The 15,082-nt window shown below is 42.5% G+C and overlaps 1 protein-coding gene and 1 long non-coding RNA gene across 2 annotated transcripts; both read left to right on the top strand.

Moving 5' to 3' along the window:
* Positions 1 to 1,289: 1,289 nt before the first annotated feature.
* LOC117074134 (transcriptional coactivator YAP1-like) lies at positions 1,290 to 2,094 on the top strand. The gene has a single exon (XM_033195354.1). It carries the CDS (start codon positions 1,504 to 1,506, stop codon positions 2,092 to 2,094), a length of 591 nt encoding a protein of 196 aa, XP_033051245.1. The 5' UTR covers positions 1,290 to 1,503.
* Positions 2,095 to 2,923: 829 nt separating this feature from the next.
* LOC117075528 lies at positions 2,924 to 4,600 on the top strand. The gene is made up of 2 exons (XR_004434025.1): positions 2,924 to 3,084; positions 4,387 to 4,600. It is a non-coding gene; the product is annotated as an uncharacterized LOC117075528 (long non-coding RNA).
* Positions 4,601 to 15,082: the final 10,482 nt, after the last annotated feature.

Below are 15,082 nucleotides of genomic sequence, written 5' to 3' on the forward strand. Positions count from 1 at the left end.
AGCTAGGAGAGGGGCCCCATACTTTTCCTGTGTGTGCATTGTGATGCTCAGATATTACATCTAACCACTACTGCTTATGTCATAGGCTGGGAAATGCCAGTGACTTTAGGGTGAAATGGTGAGTCCTTGGGAAATGAGTCTGATGACATCTGCCTTAGTCTTCATTCCTTGGATTGCTTTATTAGTTTTCGAGGGCTTCCAAAACAAAGTTCCACAGACTGGGCATCTTAAAACAGAAATGTATTCTCTCCCAGTTCTAGAGGTGAGATATCTGAAATCAGGGTGTCAGCAGCAGGGCCATGCTCCCTCTGAAGGCTCCAGGGAAGGATCCTTCCTTGCCTCTTCCTAGCTTCTGGTGATTTCTGGGGGTGTTCCCCTGGCTTGTAGACACATCACTGCAATCTCTGCCTCTGTTGTTACATGGTCTTCTTCTCTATGTGTCTCTTTATCTCTGTGTCTCCTCTCCTCTCATAAGGACATCAGTCATGTTGGATTTAAGACATACCCCCAATTCAGTATCATCTCATCTTAATGAGAGGTGACAGTGTCCTGGCAACCCTCGCTAGCTCTGGGCGCTTCCTCGGCCTGGCGCCCACTCTGGCAACGCTTGAAGAACCCTTCAGCCCGCTGCTGCACTGTGGGAGCCCCTCTCTGGGCTGGCTGAGGCCGGAGCCGGCTCCCTCTGCTTGCAGGGAGGAGTGGAGGGAGAGGTGCCAGCGGGAACCTGGGCTGTGCGCGGCGCTTGCGGGTCAGCTCTAACGCCGGGTGGGCGCGGGCTCTGCTGGCCCTGCACTTGGAGAGGCCTGCCGGCGCCGCCGGCCCTGAGCAGTGAGGGGCTTAGCACTCGGGCCAGCAGCTGCGGAGGGTGCACCGGGTCCCCCAGCACTGCCGGCCCGTCTGCGCTGCGCTTGAATTCTCGCCAAGCCTCAGCCGCCTCCCCGCGGGTCAGGGCTCGGGACCTGCAGCCTGCCATGCCCGAGCTCCCCGCGCACCGTGGGCTCCCGCGCGGCCCGAGCCTCCCCGACGGGCGCCGTCCCTTGCTCCGCGACCGCTCAAGGGCTGAGGAGTGCGAGCGCGTGGCACTGGACTGGCAGGCAGCTCTGCTCGCGGCCCTTGTGCGGGATCCACTAGGCGAAGCCAGCTGGACAGGCCAGTACTGATGCAGGCACTGCAGGAGCCGTGACTCCACAACATATTCGAGTTCATTCCTCTCCAGCATCTCTGCAGTTGGGAGCTGTTTCTCCTGGGACACTGAACCTGAACCCCACTGGAGTAGTCTCTGGCCCAGCAGCTACACCCACAGCTCAGTCTCTTCGACAGTCTTCTTTTGAGATACCTGATGATGTACCTTTGCCAGCAGATTGGGAGATGGCAAAGACATCTTCTGGTCAGAGATACTTCTTAAATTACGTTGATCAGACAACAACATGACAGGACCCCAGGAAGTCCTTGCTGTCTCAGATGAACGTTACAGCCCCTACCAGTCCACCAGTGCAGTAGAATATGATGAACTCGGCCTCAGATCCTCTTCCTGATGGATGGGAACAAGCCATGACTCAGGATGGAGAAATGTACTATATAAACCATAAGAACAAGACCACCTCTTGGCTAGACCCAAGGTTTGACGCTAGTTTAGGTAAAGCCATGAACCAGAGAATCAGTCAGAGTGATCCAGTGAAACAGCCACCACCCCTGGCTCCCCAGAGCCCACAGGGAGGTGTCATGGGTGTCAGCAACTCCAACCAGCAGCAACAGATGCGACTGCAGCAACTACAGATGGAGAAGGCGAGGCTGCTGCTGAAACAGCAAGAACTGCTTCAGCAGGATTTAGCACTGCATAGCCAGTTACCAACACTGGAGCAGGAGGGTGGTACTCAAAATCCAGTGTCTTCTCCCAGGATGTCTCAGAAATTGAGAACAATGATGACCAATAGCTCAGATCCTTTCCTTAACAGGGACACCTATCACTCTCGAGATGACAGTACAGACAGTGGACCAAGCATGAGCAGCTACAGTGTCCCTTGCACCCCAGATGACTTCCTGAACATGGATACCATTTCTTTTGCCCAGTTAAATGTTCACCAATCATTTTAACTTAATACGCAGACTTAGAAGTCAGATGCTTCATGTCACAGCATTTAGTTTGTTCAACAATTGTTTCTTCAGCTGCCTTTGGCCAGTGGAAAAACGTGATTTACTAGTCTCACAAGCCAAAAATGTTGTATCTGATATTAAATACTTAATGCTGATTTGAAGAGATAGCTGAAATCAAGCTGAAGACTGATTTACTTTCAGTATTTTCTTTTCCTCCTAGTGCTATCATTAGTCACATAGTGACCTTGATTTTATTTTAGGAGCTTATAAGGCATGAGACAATTTCTATAGAAATATATTAATTATTGCCACATACTCTAGTATAGATTTCAGTGGATAATTTTGTGGGTGTGCATTTTGTTTTGTTTTGCTGGGTTTTTTTTGGTAGGGGTGGGAGGTAGTTTGTTGGTTGGTTGGTTTTGTCAGAACCTGGGCAAATGACCATAATAGTGAATCTGTTCATAGTTGTAGCTTGGGATGGTTATTGTAGTTGTTTCGGTAAAATCTTCATTTCCTATTTTTTTTTTACCACCGTATTTAAATCTTGATTATCTGCTCTCTCTTTTATATACATACACACACCCAAACATAACATTTACAATAGTGTGGTAGTGGAATGTATCCTTTTTTAGGTTTCTCTACTTTCCAGTTAATTTTTAAAAGGTAGCACTTTGTATGCATTTAGAATACATGACTTTAAGTAAAGTTGCCTGGTGCTTCCTGAATGCCCAAGAGAGAGGAAGAAGCTAACAGAAGGATAGAGATAGGTAGGGATCTTGCAGACAGATGCCGAGCAGGCCCCACAGCTGCCCAGGGATGATCAGGCTTCCCCACCTCCTACCTCTTCTATGTCTTAGTGGTTTGACCTGCTGGAAAAGAATCTTGCTGAGGTCCAGAACCTGTGCCAGCATCTGGAGAAGTCTGTCAGCCTCAATGACTGCCTGAGGGAGAGGCTAGAGCATGTGCTCAGCAATGGTGACCAAGGAAAAGGTAGAAACGCAGAAATTTTATGTTTCTGTCCACATCTAGGGAGTCTCAAAAGGGCATATAGCTTCTTGGGGCAGAGTTTTACAGGTGTAAAGCACATTGGTGTGCATGATTTCACTTGTTCCTTACAATCAGCCCAGATAGGGAAGCAGGAAGGATACTATTGCTCCCAGCAAGTGGTTTGCCCCAAACAGGGCTAGGTCTCATTCTCAGGACTATCTGAAGTGATGTCATTCTCATACATCCTTATACTGCCTGGTGCTGTTCTTGGGCTTGTGGCTCAACTGGCGACTGGTAGCACCAAGGTTTCTATGGTGCCCACTTCAGCAGAATGAGAGCAACATTCCACCTTTATGCCATTACTACATGCCTTGGATATCACCTACCTCTTCTCTTGTGCTAACGACCCTTATTCCCACACTCTTCACCCTGGATGCTCTCACTTGGAGACCAATTCTTCCACACCCCTTCTTCTGTCATATTAAGGCCAGAAGAATGTTGACCTACAACATCATAACCAAAGCCAATTAGGGGGAAAGACCCTGGTCCATATCTGAAGCCCTTGCATATGAGAGTCTGTGGCCTCCTGTGGTGTGCCCAGCAAAACCTGAGCCTGAGCCATATTGCACTGTTATCCCAGCGCATGAGGACACCAGGTTTTCTGATTGGCTGAGACTAAAATGTTAATGGGTGCAGGCAAGTACATCTTTGTAAGTATCTGTTACCTAAAGGTGTGACTTGTCTGGGTTGTCTGTATTCCCTGTGAAGTATCTACCTCCACCTTCCACGGGTAGGACCTGTAGTCCACACCCTAGTTCTGCAACAGAAAAAGGGCTCAGAGAAGCAAACTGGAGTTTTCAGGCTTCCAGAAGGAAAAAATCAAAGCTGAAATCACTTCCATATTTCTTCCTTTCTGCAGCAATGCCCAGTCATAGAAGCAAAGAGAAGTAGGCAGCACAAAAATTGGCCAGACCCACACAGCCTAAAACTATCATAGCTTATTCCCAATCTAGATAAGGCTGCTTCTTACAAGATCCCACCTACATGTTCACAGACTCCTGGCTCCAGGAGTAAATAGTTCTGGAAAATCTACATGTCATGTTTAAATTCCTTTCCCAATCTTTGCAGATAATCAGAGAGTCACTAGCTGTCAGCTAGAAAGCAGCTTGGTGTCTCTCTTCCTGTCTTTCCCACTTTCACCTGGGTATGGAATAGGAGAGAAGAAATGTAAGTTTTTGTTTGGTACAATCAGTGAATTCCCTAATCCTTCCAGACTTCATTGCAGCCCTGTCTCTCCCTCCCTAGGTACTGCACAGTCCACTGTAGCCCCTGGTTCATATACTCAGAGTCACTCTTCCAGCTGTGGCGAGGACATCCTGTGACATAATGCCTAGAGGGTCTAGAAGAATGTTCTCCAGAACTTTTCCAGCCCTGTCCAACAGAATTCTTGGGTGGGAACTTGGAGGCATTGGATATTATCTTTAAATGAAGAGATCAAATTAATAAATTATTTTTTAAACTAGTGTTTATATTTTATTTATTGAACACCTATAAGGAGTAAAATTTGTGTAGAAAAGAATAAAACCAGAATGGTCTGAAATTCGTGGAAAAGGTTAAAGGAGAAATGAGTTTTCTTTATTAGCTATTTCTGTTTTAGAAGACTAGAATGGGAATTTCACTGTTGTGGGAAGGTAATAAATATTAATAGATGTGAGGATGTAGAATTCCTTGACTTCCATTACATGCTTAGAAAGAACAGAAAAACTGTCAGATGTGAAAGGATTGCAGGATAAACTCCAAATGTTTTAAAATGAGGACAACTTACCATACCAGGTGAGCTTCATTCAAGAGAATGACAGAACCTGCTTCTCAATGTGAGTAAACATTGAGAAATCGTGAAGAGCACAGTTGCCTTATGTCTGGAATATAGCCATTCTGACTACTGTGAGATGATATCTCACTGTAGTTTTAATTTGCATTTCTCTGATAATTAGTGATGTGCATTTTTTCATATGTTGACTGCTTGTATGTCTTTTTTTGATAAGTGTCTACCCATGTCCTTTGCCCATTTTTAAAATAGGGTTATTTGGTTTTCTCTTGTTGATTTAAGTTCCTTATAGAGTCTGGATATTAGTCCTTTGTCAGATGCGTAGTTTTCAAATATTTTCTCCCATTCTGTAGGTTGACTGTTTACTCTGTTGATTATTTCTTTTGCTGTGCAGAAGCTTTTTACATTTAAGTCCCATTTGTCAATTTTCATTTTTGTTGTATTTGCTTTTGAGGTCTTAGTCATAGGCCAATGTCGAGAAGAGATTTTCCTAGGTTTTCTTCTAGCATTTTTATAGTTTGACATCCTATATTTAAGCCTGTAAACCATCTCGAATTAATTTTTGTATATGGTGGGAGGTGGGGGTCCAGTTTTATTCTTGTGCATTTGGCTAGCCAGTTTTCCCAGCACCATTTTTTGAATAGGGTGTCATTTCCCTCATTGTTTATTTTTGTCAACTTTGTTAAAGATCAGTTAGATGTAGGTGTGTGACTTTATTTCTGGGTTCTCCATTCTTATCCCCTGAGTCATGTGTTTATTATTATACTGGTACAATGCTGTTTTGGTTACTATATCCTTGTAGAATAGTTTGAAGTTAAGTAATGTGATGCCTCTGGATTTGTTCTTTTTGCTTTGGATTGCTTGACTATTCGGGCTCTTTTTTGGTTCCGTGAGGATTTATTTATTTATTTATTTATTTATTTATTTATTTGAGACAAGGTCTCACTCTATCACCCAGGCTAGAGTGTAGTGGCATCATCTCGGCTCACTGCAACCTCTGCCTCTGGTTCAAGCGATTATCCCACCTCAGCCTCTTGAAGTAGCTGGGACTATAGGTGTGTGCCACCACCCCTGGCTAATTTTTGTGTGTTTTGATACAGACGGGGTTTCACCATATTGGCCAGGCTGCCCTCGAACTTCCGACCTCAAGTGATCCTCCTGCCTCAGCCCCAGCCCCCCAAAGTGCTGGGATTACAGGTGTGAGTCACCATGTCCAGCCACATAAGAATTTTATAATTTTTTTCTCATTCTGTAAAAAATGACATTGGTAAGTTGATAGTAATTGCATTGAATCTTTAGACTGCTTTGGACAGAATGGTCATTTTAACATTATTGATTCTTCCAGTCCACAAGCATGGAATGTTTTCCCATTTGTTTGTATTGTCTGTTATTTCTTTCATCAGTGTTTTGTAGTTCTCCCAGTAGAGATCTTTCACCTCCTTGGTGAAATATATTCCTAGGTGTTTTGTTTATTTTGTGTGTGCGTGTGTGTGTGTGTGTGTGTGTGGCTATTGTAAATGGGATTAAGTTCTTGATTTGGCTGTCAGCTTGAACATTTTTAGGGTATAGAAATGCTACTGATTTTTGTATGCTGATGTTGTAAACTGAAATTTTACTGAACTTGTTTGTCAAGTCTAGGAGTATTTTGGAGGAATCTTTAGGGGTTTCTAGATACAGGATCATGTCTTTGGTGAATAGAGATAATTTTGCCTCCTCTTTTCCTATTTGGATGGCTTTCATTTCTCCTGACTGATTCCTCTGACCAGGATTTCCAGTACTGTGTTGAATAGGAGTGGTAAGAGTAGACATCCTTGTCTTGTTCCAGTTATTAGGGAAAATGCTTCCAACTTTTGCTATTCAGTATGATGTTGGCTATGGGTTTGTCACAGATGGCTCTTATTATTTTGAGTTATGTTCCTTTGATGCCTGGTTTGTTGAAGCCGTGTGTCATGCAAGGGATATAAGATTTTATTGAATGCTTTCTGCATCTATTGGGATAATCATATGGTTTTTGTTTTTAATTCTGTTTATGTGGTGAATAGCATTTTTAAAATTTGCATGTGTTGAACCAACCTTGCATCTTAGGAATAAAGCCCACTTGATCATGATGAATTATCTTTTTGATGTTCTGCTGGATTCAGTTTGCTAGTATTTTGTTGAGAATTTTTGCATCTATGTTCATCAGGGATATTGGCCTGTAGATTTCTTTTTTGTTGTGTCCCTGCCAGATTTTGGTATCAGGATGATACTGGTTTCATAGAATGAGTTAGGAATTCCTCATCCTCAATTTTTTGGAATAGTTTTAGTAAGATTGGTACCAGCTCCTCTTTGCACATCTGGTAGAATTCAGCTGTAAAATTCTGTCTTGTTCAGGGCTCTTTCAGATTATTAGAATTTTTATTACTGATTCAATTTCATAACTCATTGTTGGTCTGTTCAGGATTTCAATTTCTTCCTGGTTCAATCTTAAGAAGCTGTGTGTTTCCAGGAATTTAACTATTTCCTCTAGGTTTTATAGCTTGTGCATATAGAGATGCTCACAGTAGTTGCTGAGGATCTTTTGTATTTCTGTGGTATGAGTTGTAATGTCACCTTTGTAATTTCTTATTGTGCTTATTTGGATCCTTTTTTCCAGGTTAATCCAGCTAGCACGTCTATCAATCATGTTTATCCATTCAAATAACCAACTTTTTATTTCATTGATCTTTTGTATTTTTTTTGTGGTCTTTATTTCATTTAGTTCTGCTCTGATCTTAGTTATTTTTTTTCTTCTCCTAGATTTGGGTTTTGTTTCTTCTTTTTCTAGTTCTTTAGGTGTGGTATTAGGTTGTTAATTTGAGATTTTTCTGTCTTTTCAAGGTGGACATTTAGTGCTATAAACTTTTAACACTGCTTTTGCTGTATTCCAGAGTTTTTGGCACATTGTGTCTCTACTTTCATTTGTTTCCATTTTTTAAATTTCTGCCTTAATTTTATTGTTTACCCAAAAATGATTCAGTTGTTTAGTTTCCGTGTATTTGTGTGGTTTTGAGAGTTCCTCTTGGCATTGATTTCTGCTTTCGTTCTGTTGTCTGAGAATATACTTGATATAATTTCATTTTTTAAAGAAATTTATTGAGACTTGCTTTATGACTGAGTATGTGATCAATCTTAGAGAATGTTCTGTGCACAGAAGAGAAGAATGTATATGTGGTTGTTGGGTAGAGTATTCTATATACATCTATTAGGTTAATTTGGTCAAGAGTCCAATTTAAGTCCAAAGTTTCTTTGTTAGGTTTCTGTGTCAGTGATCTGTCTAGTGCTGTTGGTGGAATGTTGAAGTCCTTCACTATTGTTGTATGGCTGTCTATTTCTTTGCTTAGGTCTAGTTGTATTTGTTTTATAAATTTGGGTGCTCCAAAGTTAGGTGCATATATATTTAGGATAGTTAAACCTTCTTGTTGAATTGAATGCTTTCTGATTATATAAGCCCTTCTTTGTCTTTTTTTTTTTTTTTTTTAACTCTTGTTGGTTTAGTCTGTTTTACTTGATACAAGAATAGCAACTCCTGATCTTTTTTGTTTTCCATTTGCATAACAGATCTCTCTATCCCTTTACTTTGAGCCTGTGGGGGCTATAACGTGTGAGATAGGTCTCTCTTAAGGGCCACAGAAAGTATTATATGTAATTTTTTCCCAATTTTCCACTCTAAGGCTTTTTTTTTTTTTTTTCCGGAGTCTCACCCTGTCACCCAGGCTGAGTTCAGTGGTGCAACTTTGGCTCACTGCAGCTTCTGTTTCATGGGTTCAAGTGATTCTCCTGCCTCAGCTTCCCGAGTAGCTGGCATTATAGGTGCCCACTACTACACCCAGCTAATTTTTGTATTTTTAATGGAGACGAAGTTTCACCATGTTGGCCAAGCTGGTCTTGAACTCCTGACCTAATTGACCCATCCGCCTTGGCCTCCCAAAGTGCTGGGATTACAGTTGTGAGCCACCACGCCTGGTCTACTCTATGCCTGTTAAGTGGCACTTTTAGGCCATTTACATTCAAGGTTACTATTCATGTGTGAAGTGTTATTCCTGTCATAGTGTTAAGCTAGCTGCTTTGTAGACCCAATTATGTATTGCTTTATAGGGTCTATGAGCTTTGTAATTACATGTGCTTTTATGGTAGCAAGTACCATCCATGTTTAGAACTCCTTTGAACATTTATTACAGAGCCTGTCTAGTGTTAATGAATTTCTTTAGCATTTCTCTGTCTGGGAAAAACTATTTCTCCTTCATTTATGAAGCTTAGTTTGGCAGAGTGTGAAAGTTTGACAGGCCCCCCCTCTTTTTTTCCTTTTAGGTGGCTAAAAATAGGCCCCGGTCTCTTTTGACTTGTAAGATTTCCATTGAGAAGTTTGCTGTTAGTCTGATGGGATTTCCTTTATAGATGATTTGGCCCTTTTCTTCAGCTGCCTTGAAGATTTCTTCTTTCACATTGATCTTGGAAAGTCTGATGACTGTATGCTTTGCAATGGTTATCTTGTATAGTATCTTGCAGAAGTTGTCCAAATTTCTTGTATCTGAGTATCAGTCTCTCTAGTATGATTAGGAAAATTCTTTCCTGAATTATTCCTTCAAATATGTTTTCCAGGTTGCTTACTTTGTCTTCTTCTCTCTCAGGAATGCCAATAAGTCATAGGTTTGATTACTTTACATAACCCCATAATTCTCAAAAAATTTCTTCGGTTTTAAAATTCTTTTTTTTTCATTTGTGTTGGACTTAGAATTTGAAAGACCACCCTTCAAGCTCTGAAATTCATTCTTCTGCTTGTCTAGTCTATTGTTAAAGCTTTCAATGTATTTTGAAATTCCTTTAGTGAATTTTTTCAATTACAGAAGTTCTAGTTTTTTAAATATAGTTTTCTTGTCTTTCATATTCTGTATTGTTTATCTGGTTTATTTGTATTGGACTTCAGCTTGTTCTTGGATCTCGTTGAGTTTCCTTGCAATCTGTATTTTGAATTCTCATCTGTCATTTCAGACATTTCAGTTTGGTTAGGATCCATTGCTAGAAACGAATGCAGTCCTTTGGAAGTATGTAAATAGTCTGGGTACACTGGAGTTCTTGTGCTGATTCCTTCTCATCTGAGGAAACTGTTGCTTCTTATTTTTGAATTTGGTATTGTTTGGATGAGGATTTTAAATTTTTTAATTCTTTTATTTCCTTGATGGTATGACTGTGGCACATGTAGTATATGATTGTTTGACGTCATTTCTGGGTGCTTTTGGGGGTCCCTAGCTCTGTATGTGTTTCTTGGTTGTAGATAGCTTCTAAGCAGTAGCTTTCTCAGATGCTGCTTGTTGTGGTGATGTACTGGAAGTAAAAGCTAACACACTGAGCCTTGTTGGGGGCTGAGGGTACAGAATTCTCAGGAAGGTTATATCATGGACTAGCACTAAGTCCTTCAGGTAGCAGTTTTTTTTTATTCGGAGGTCCAGTTTAGGATGCAGTCCAGTAGATGGTACTTAAGAGTAAGGGAGGGTAGGGTAGGCTGGTGTCCAGTGGAAACACCTGCCCTGACACGTTGGTGGCAAGAGATCATGTTGGGGTGTGCTGAGGCCTCAGGGGAAGGGGCAGAAGTACACTAGCTCCTTCTCCTGAGTAGGCAAGAATGTGATGTGCTTCCCTATCATGGCCCTGTCACAGAGCTCACAACCTTCAGTTTGTAAAGACTTTGTCCTTTGGTTCCTGGCTGTGGTGCAGCTGAAGTCTGTAGATATGCCACTCTGACAACTACCACTAAAATGGGGCTCAGGACAGAGTCTCTTCTCCAAGTCCAGGGCAGGCAACTCCATGGCCTGTCTTCCATTGCCAGGGCACTGCAGCTCTGTATAGAGAGGCTGAGTTGGGCCTGTCCTTCCTGAAAGCCCAAGCAGCACAGGCTCACTTTCAGCCTGGGTGGTACCACCATGAATAACGTGAATAATGTTCTCTCCTAGTGCACACTCACTGGGTCCTGGAGAAAAGAACCACTGCTATGTCTGCAGCCGTATGGAGGGGAGGAAAGAGATGACCCCTACTTTTCCTGCTTTTTCACCCCCGTTCCTGAATGTCAGTGCTGCCTTCTTCTGCGATTGGTGTCCTGCCAGTGTTTTCTTTGTCCCTAGGAGGGCTTTGGCAGTCTGTGCTTCCCCCTCACTTATGGGTGGCCCATGCTCAGTATTAGCTCTCCAGGGGTCCTGCAGCTCCCCAGGGACCTGCCCTGTACTTGCCAAAGTCAGAGTTGGTTGTGGGCGTATATTTGCAGGTGGGCAATGACTCAAGGGTAGAGAATCCCCAGGCAGGATAGTGCTCCACCATGGATACACAACCAACATGGCAGCCAGTCTCAGTTTGAGTGTGAGGAAAGTGCAGGCATGCCTGCATGTTCTGGCCACTCAGTTCTCTGTCCCTGGGAAGTTTTCAAACTGCTACTGATGGTGTTGCCCTATCATGGGGGCAGAGGGTCTCCCCAACAGTTTAACAGTCAGCAGATTGTCAGAGGGGTGAGGGGAACAGAGAAGCACTCCCACCTACCCTGTGGGGCTCCAAGTTCCTTAGGGGTTGATTTCTGCCAGACTCTTGCTGCTTTCCTTTTCTGCACCCCAGCTACTTCCTATAGGCACTCCAGCAGGACCTGGCTTTCTTCTCTCTGTTTTCTGTTTGGAATGTGTCCATTCACTGGTAACTTTGATCTTTCTGAGGAGAACTGGTGTCAGATGTCCCTAGTCAGCCATCTTGGAAACCCACTAAATTTCACCCCAGACATTTTACAGATAATCTCATAAATACATTTTATTCGATTGGGATGTTAGTTGACACATATGTGTTCCTTGGTCCTGTTTTATCAGCCAGTGATTGAAAACTGACTGACTATAAATAATAGGAGTATATAGCTGAAAAAAGATATTTCCCAGGAGACACCCTCCTGAAATTTTTGTTTTAACAGTGGAAATAACTATGTTTGATGCAAAGTCCTTTGACATACCTGGAGGGTGAATTAGGTGCTTTGGACAGGGAAGCTGAGGCCAAGGCTTGTGTTGTGGCTCTGCTGCCATCAAGTAGTGAAGGAGATTGGGAAAATCTTTTAGCCTTTCTGAGCCTCCATTTCCTCATCAGGAAGATCAGGTTATTGTTCTAGTTCTCTAGGGCCACTTTCTGCTCAGTTTTCTCTGAGTCTATGAGTGAGTGAGATGTGTATTCAACATACTTCGGACGCTGCAGCAGAAACTGACCTTGGTCCCTACTGCATGTTTCCAGGACCCGGCCCAGCCTGAGCCAATGCCCTTAAAGTGCAAAGCTGAGACACAAAATGGAAGAAAGTCAGCAAGTTTGGAGGATGAAAATAATTTTTTAAAGTCCAAAGTAATAGTGGAACATGTGGTAGCCTATGGTGGTGAGAATAAGGACAGATTTCAAGCTGCGTTCGGATAAGTCAGGAGAAAGGAGTGTCTACAGCATCATCAGATTCCTCAAAGAACATCTTGGGCTGAGCAGTTTGTAACTTACTCCACAGTGAACTTGTGCACCATGTGAAGGGGATCCATAAGATAAACTCAGGTCTGGTTTATACTGAGGGGAAACACCAAGTCCAAGAGGGGAACACCAATTCCATGAAACCCTGCCCAAGACCCAGAGGTCTTGACCTTGGGACTGCCCTAGCAGTGGACCCTCCTCAAGTAAGTGTGGGCTTAGCAGGAATAAATGGTGCTTAGAGAAGCGTTGGAGACTCCCTTCTTACCTTAAATAGTTCTGCCCTAAGTTTAGGAGGGGCCAGAGTAGGAGAATTCTTGTATCTGAAGCAGCGATACTGATAATGTTCTTCTGTATTTACAGTTGAGAAAGGCTTTGCATACAATATCTTATAAACATGTTAAGTGCTGAATTTTCCTTTCCCTGTGTTTAGCACTTGGGTTCAGATATTAATGTCTTCCTGAGGAACTCAAGCCAGTGGGAGGATGAACACAAACAGATAATTTCAACAAATGTGATAGCTCTCCTAAACTGGGAGTGATAGCTCAAAGTATATACAGGCCAAAAATACTCTTCTATGTAAGAGGGTGAACCATTGAGAGGAATTGCTGAGAACAGTCTGTTTTCATCAAGCCTTATCACAGATAACTGGTCTCAGGACATGGACCCAATGGTATAAAGTAGAGTTCTTTCTATGGAAGAGAAGTTGTCCAGCCATTGGACAAATATTACTAAGAACTTCTTTAATTCTTGACCCTGAACTAGGAACCATGAATTCAGAGATCAATAAAACATTATCTAAACTTTCAGGGGGATCCAGGTGAATAGTCAATAATGGCCAAATTGCATGAGAAGTGTTCTGACAAAAACATGACTAAAATATGGGGGAGGGGGAATAAGATTAAAAATAGGAAATAGCCTGCATCATTGCAATGATAATAAATGAATAATAAGAACAACTTTACACTCTTAATTCAACAATTTAGAAGAAATGGACGAAGTTCTTAAAATCCACAAACTGGTAAACTCAACCAAGATGAAATAGACAATCTGCACAGTCCTATAAACACTGAAAAATTGAATTTGTCATTAAATAACTCCCCACAAAGAAATGGTCATGCTAAGATAGTTTTACTGAATCATTCTACTAACATTTAAAGGAGAATTAACACTAATTCACATAATCTATTCTGGAAAAATATAAGAAGAGGGAACACTTCCCAACTCATTTTATGAGGCTAATATCATCCTCACACCAAAACCAGGCAAAGACAGCACAAAAGAGAACTATAGACCAATATCCCACATAAATTTAGATGCAAAAATCATCACCAAAATATTAGCAAGTCAAATCCGGCAATGTACAAAAAAATACACCATCACAAAGCAGGATTTACTCCAAGTGTGCAAAGTTTGTTCAACATTCCAAAATTAATCAGCATATCAACAAACTAAAAAGAAAAAGGAGATGATTATACCACTTGAGGCAGAAAAAGCATTGGCAAAATCCAATACCCCTTCATGAATAAAACGCTCAGATTGCTTACACAATCCCTCTTCCATGATTTCTTAATGTGAGCAAACAACTGTTCTGGTAAACGCAATTTAATCCGCCACCCTTGGCTCGCTCAGGTCGTGGGGTTGGGCCGCCTTTGCGCTTTTCCTTTGGATCTGCCCTTCTTCTGGGTTTGTTCTCTAGAGCCAGGGGAAGGACTGAGTCCCGTCTCTTTGGCTCCTCTTGTCTTATCAGAAACCTCACACTCCTTCCGTTTCCAGAGAAGCTTCAGAGAATGCCTTGTTGGATTTGCTGGAACCCGGCAGGGCTCAAGTACATGGGGATGCGCTCTGTTAGTCTGTGTTTCCTCCGCTGTGAAGGCTCTTCCCGCTCCTGTAGGAAAAGGCAATGCCCCTTTTGTCTTGTCCATGTGGGACTCCAAAGGGTCCAGACCCGACATAAAGGTGGCGAATCCTCTCAGAGTGGGCAGGGGAGTTTAATCGAGGTTGGGAAACAAACAGAAAAGTAGTTGAAGCTGTGGATACATTTTAGACCTCATCAATCTAGACAGATTGTCGATCAGGCTTCAATTTCCACTGGTCTGCCAATAAGAGAGCGTCACAGCAGGCCTGCTTAATATTAGCTTTGGTTCCAGAAATTCCTTAAAGTTCTCTTCATTCTCTTCTATCGCCTGAATGTTCACAGGCTGACACTGAAAGTGGATGACATCTTAGCGCATTTCCTAAGGGTCCCGCTTGGCTTCCCTTTACTCTGATCCAGTTGCAGATCTGGCTGATTTGCGAGACAATAAAATAAAACATGTTTTAAAAAGGTTCTAAATCTGCATCTGAAACTCTTAGAGTCGATATTCCGAAATCACACGAATTATGTATATACATTTGCATGCATACCCCTTCCCCAAATAATCCTCAGAAAACCGTTAAGTGTCCAAACTACTCTCCGGAGGCTTATGTAATCAACAATTCAATAAATAAAATTCGTAACGTGTGGTGTACAGATCCTGTATTGCCCATCCTTCTCTATTGCTTTGTCCCCGAGCACCCTCAATTTTGCCTAGATGGGTTCCAGGCCATAGCCACCGACTCTTGCTTGGCCTTCTGGCCTCTCGGCAGTGCGCTTCAGCACCATTGCACCAGGTGAGGCTGCTGAGAACAGCTAAGTGGCCAGCACTAGTG

The sequence above is a fragment of the Trachypithecus francoisi genome, unplaced genomic scaffold (genome assembly GCF_009764315.1).
Source record: "Trachypithecus francoisi isolate TF-2019V2 unplaced genomic scaffold, Tfra_2.0 Lachesis_group5, whole genome shotgun sequence".
Lineage (NCBI taxonomy): Eukaryota > Metazoa > Chordata > Mammalia > Primates > Cercopithecidae > Trachypithecus > Trachypithecus francoisi.

Coding starts and splice junctions, on each gene's coding strand:
- LOC117074134 (XM_033195354.1), top strand. CDS start 1,504: ATGATGAACTCGGCCTCAGATCCTCTTCCTGATGGATGGGAACAAGCC.